The 3880-nt window shown below is 37.4% G+C and overlaps 1 protein-coding gene across 1 annotated transcript in view; it reads left to right on the top strand.

Moving 5' to 3' along the window:
- LOC106959753 (LIM domain only protein 3) overlaps positions 1–3436 on the top strand; it is a gene marked incomplete at its 5' end in the record, with an annotated part of 8009 nt that extends 4573 nt beyond the window's left edge. Inside the window, one exon of the mRNA XM_015052508.1 lies at positions 3045–3436. Coding sequence (XP_014907994.1) covers positions 3045–3150 — 106 coding nt within the window. The remainder of the gene's footprint in view (positions 1–3044) is intronic.
- Between the last annotated feature and the right edge of the window lie 444 nt (positions 3437–3880).

Raw genomic sequence — 3880 nt, 5'->3', positions numbered from 1 at the left:
GGGCTGTGGCGGCGTGTCGGTTAGTGTGTAGTACCCAAAATATCTCAGAATATATTGGGCACAATATCGCAACACCAACACCGTGAGTCAAACAATGACTGGGGCAGCCTGCTATATGAAGTACTCAGGGACCACTTCTTTATTATTACGCATACACATAGGGAACAAATCGCGTCCCATATTGGTTCAATACAGGACACTACGTTTAACAGCCAATTACGGGACGGTTCCGTATTTTACGGGACGGGTGGCAACCCTATCTTATACACACTTCAAATAAAGTGTTACTTATTTTTTTTACCTCTATTCCGCAGGTAATGATTTTATAAAAACAATACAAGTGTGTAAGACACACATTTGGTAAGGACCTAATGTTGGACTTAACAGAACCTGACACATCAAGAAGACACGAAATCATTACTACAAAGAAAACAGAAACAATAGAATATAAACAATATATGACAGACACAATTTCTTTAGTGGTGACAGGTGTATGAATGAACATGTCAGTTTTTCCAATGTGTAATGGAAGCCTTATGTTGTTAATTATCTGATTTCATCATCTCTTCTTCCACCAGTCAAGCATTGGATAAGAATGTTAACATTTATTTATTAGCAATTAAAGCTATCATGCTTCCCTCTGCTGGCCCCCTGTGGAGGAAACATTTTCAGATAAGCCAGCTTCAAAGAGAAGAGAAAAGGAAAAGCTTCAACAGTTATGTTTCATTTCTTGTGCAGAAGAGACCCAATTTTCAATTCATTTTCCCCACTTTGTCCATAACATTAAGAAGGATGACTCATATTTGTAAAAATATAATATACAGTGGACCTATATCTTACTTTATTATATCTGTTACTTTTGTTTTTAAATTGTCCAGAATCTGAGCATCCTCTACCTTAGCATTAAAAGTTGAACTCCTGCATTCTTAAATTCAAACACAGACAGCATATTGAGGTGATAGAGGACAGGGTGGAGGCGGCAGATATGAGGATCCGTCCTGTAAGCAGTTAGCCACAGATCAGCCCTGGGGACAGCTAATCAATGAAGCTGTCGCCCAGCCTCATCATCCAGCCCTGAAGAGCCGGAGGCCACGGAAGAGCTGGAGGGTCAAGGTCAGTGTAGATGGTGGCACAGGAAACCCAGCTGGGTGACAGCAAAAGGGAAAGGTCAGTGTTGATGACGGGAAAAACTTCACATAGGACAACTTGGATCCTCAGACTAATTCTGTTGAACACAACCAAACCTGTGCTGTTTGTCAGGAACAACAGCTTGTAACATTAAAAAATAATATATTTTAAACTGTGACATATGTACAGTGCAGTCTAAGATTTTAAAGCCTGTCATTGACATTCAGCTGTTAAACACTTCTTGGTTGGGATGATGTTGTCCATACACTAGTTGAAAGTCTTGTGGGGGTAAATATTGATTGCCAAACAGTGTCAGGTAAAAATCACTGTCAGGTTTATTAATACCATGCACAAGATATGAGAGTCACAAGATGAGACATTCATGAGTGAAAGCTTTTGATAAAGAAGGCACCACATCAAGATACAAATAAATGGATGGACAACAAAAACCCTCTACTTCTACCTATCAGACTAAAGAGGGTCTATTCAACACTCTTTTGGTTCTCAAACTTATTTTACTTATGTGGAAACTAAGCATCGCTCTGTCTTATGACAACTGGGTGAGAGAAGTTTTCTACTGGAAAAACTTTAGCTTTCACAGCTGTGTGAAGCTGACACTCATCGGCTCTACCCACAAATTTATGGAGACCTGGAAACAATTTCTGTCTTTAGTAGCCACTACCACTTTGCTCCTTAATACAGAGGAAAACTATATTATCTGTGGGCCCTTTTATCCTATGTATTTATTTATTATTTGTATTTCTTTAATTATTATAAATGTTCCATAATTGTTAGCATTTGTTTATTTCTATTGAGTAGTCCTTCCTTCATTTATTTACTGTTGATTTTTCTTTTGTTATTTCCTGTCTGTTTTGGAACATGTGTGGGTGTGTATGTAGTGTTAGAGTGTGTGTACTTCCAGGGACTGGATGTCTCATTGTTAGTCTTGTGCTTGGACCCGGATCATGGTGTGTTCAGGGTGGGTTGGGTTTATAGAGAAACCAGCTTCATTTTTTTCTCTCTGTATCTCTTATTTGAGATCATTGTGTTTTCATTGTCCTAATGATTAATAATGAATGTCAAGCTGTTAAATTCAATAAAGAAAGTTGAAATAAAAAATTTTGGAAAAGTTTGGACCCTTGAATGTTCAGCAGACATTTTATTTAAAGTTTTTAGCTCTAATATTTATCAAATTTCATCAGATTTTAGTGAAATCCTGAATGATAAAATTTTATGCACACAAATACTTGTTTTTTTTTTTTTTTTTTTTTTTTTTTTTTTTTTTTTCAGGAGGGCTTACAGAGAAAAAGATTTCAGGGATGCATCAGAGGGATAAATGTATATCATCAAAGTTTTAAAGCCTTTATTATTTCCTGGAACTTCCTGCACACTGTAGGTTTGTGCATACGTTGACAAAGATTTCTAACCTTAAACTGAAAGGTCTTTACTATCACAATTAATTAAATAAAATTCATGATTTATGGACATTGCAATCATTTAAAACTGGCGCAATCATTAGTGATCTTTTCAGAATAATAAAATAATGAAAGAAAGAAATTCAACTCTTGTTCCCTCCGAAATAGAAGTGCTCAGTCGATCTGTGTAAACAGCAGAGAAATTCTCTGCCTCGCTTGGCTGTGAGCCTGACTACAACCAAAAACTTCCTGAAAGCTGGAATTAGAACTGACAGTATGACTGACCTGCAGAGAGAGTGAAGTAAAAATGTCACTTATGAAAGGTAGCATAATGCTACCAGTCATACACAGTGATTACAATCAAGGTCACAAAAGTTGAGGCTGAGTTAGCACCACCATCTGGCTAATATAGCAGTAACTCAGGTCCACTGTGGAGCATTAATGATGGGACTCATGCTTTGATGATCATCTAAGTGCCTCCTGTCCTCTGCTTCTCTGCAGGTTTTGTGTGGGAGACAAATTTTTCCTGAAGAACAACATGATTCTCTGCCAGACTGATTATGAGGAGGGACTGATGAAGGAGGGCTATGCTCCACAAGTCCGCTGATGGTCCAATCAGGGGAGGAGGAAGAGCAGAAGTGAAATGAAGAGACTGAAGGAGAGCATGCAATCACACAACAAAATGCACTATTGCCTCCTGTCCAGGTTCTGTACCCAACATGTACATAAACTGGGACTCACTCCACTGTACAGAATGGCCATAAAGACAATGTGGCAAAAAAAAAAAGAAAAAAAAAGCTGGTGTAAATTCACGTTTGTATATTTCATTATTTCTCTCTGACGGATGCTGGCTCTCTTTACCTGACAAAGAATAAACTAACTTTGCCCTGAGAGTGATTGCTAACCAAGTTCTGTTCCTGGTTCAAAGTTTACTGGTTTTCATTGTACTCGGTAACAGACAGCATCCCACCTGACTGTAGGATTCAAACATTTAAACTTGACACCAAGATTAGTTTATGCAAATCTGAATCACAGGTATTTATTTTTAAAAACTTCACGACTAAACACTCTGTGATCATTTAATAAGTTTAAAAACTGACCTTATCATCCTGCTCCTGTCTCAGGCTGCTGTCTATAATCCTCCTGAGAAAGTTCAAGTCAAATTTTTACTAGCTGTCAAATATTGTTTTGGTAAGATTCTGAAAACATTGAATAGAGTGCCTACTAAAACTTTTCACTCCTTCGGATGTGTTACCTCTTTATTGTTCCTACAAATAAGTCATTATAAATACAATAAATAAATCCTCCAAAGTCAAAGTGAAAACTGATTTCTGCAA

This window comes from Poecilia latipinna, unplaced genomic scaffold (assembly GCF_001443285.1).
Source record: "Poecilia latipinna isolate Pla-1442-1.1 unplaced genomic scaffold, P_latipinna-1.0 Scaffold1116, whole genome shotgun sequence".
NCBI lineage: Eukaryota > Metazoa > Chordata > Actinopteri > Cyprinodontiformes > Poeciliidae > Poecilia > Poecilia latipinna.
This window is presented reverse-complemented; position numbering and strand designations above follow the sequence as displayed.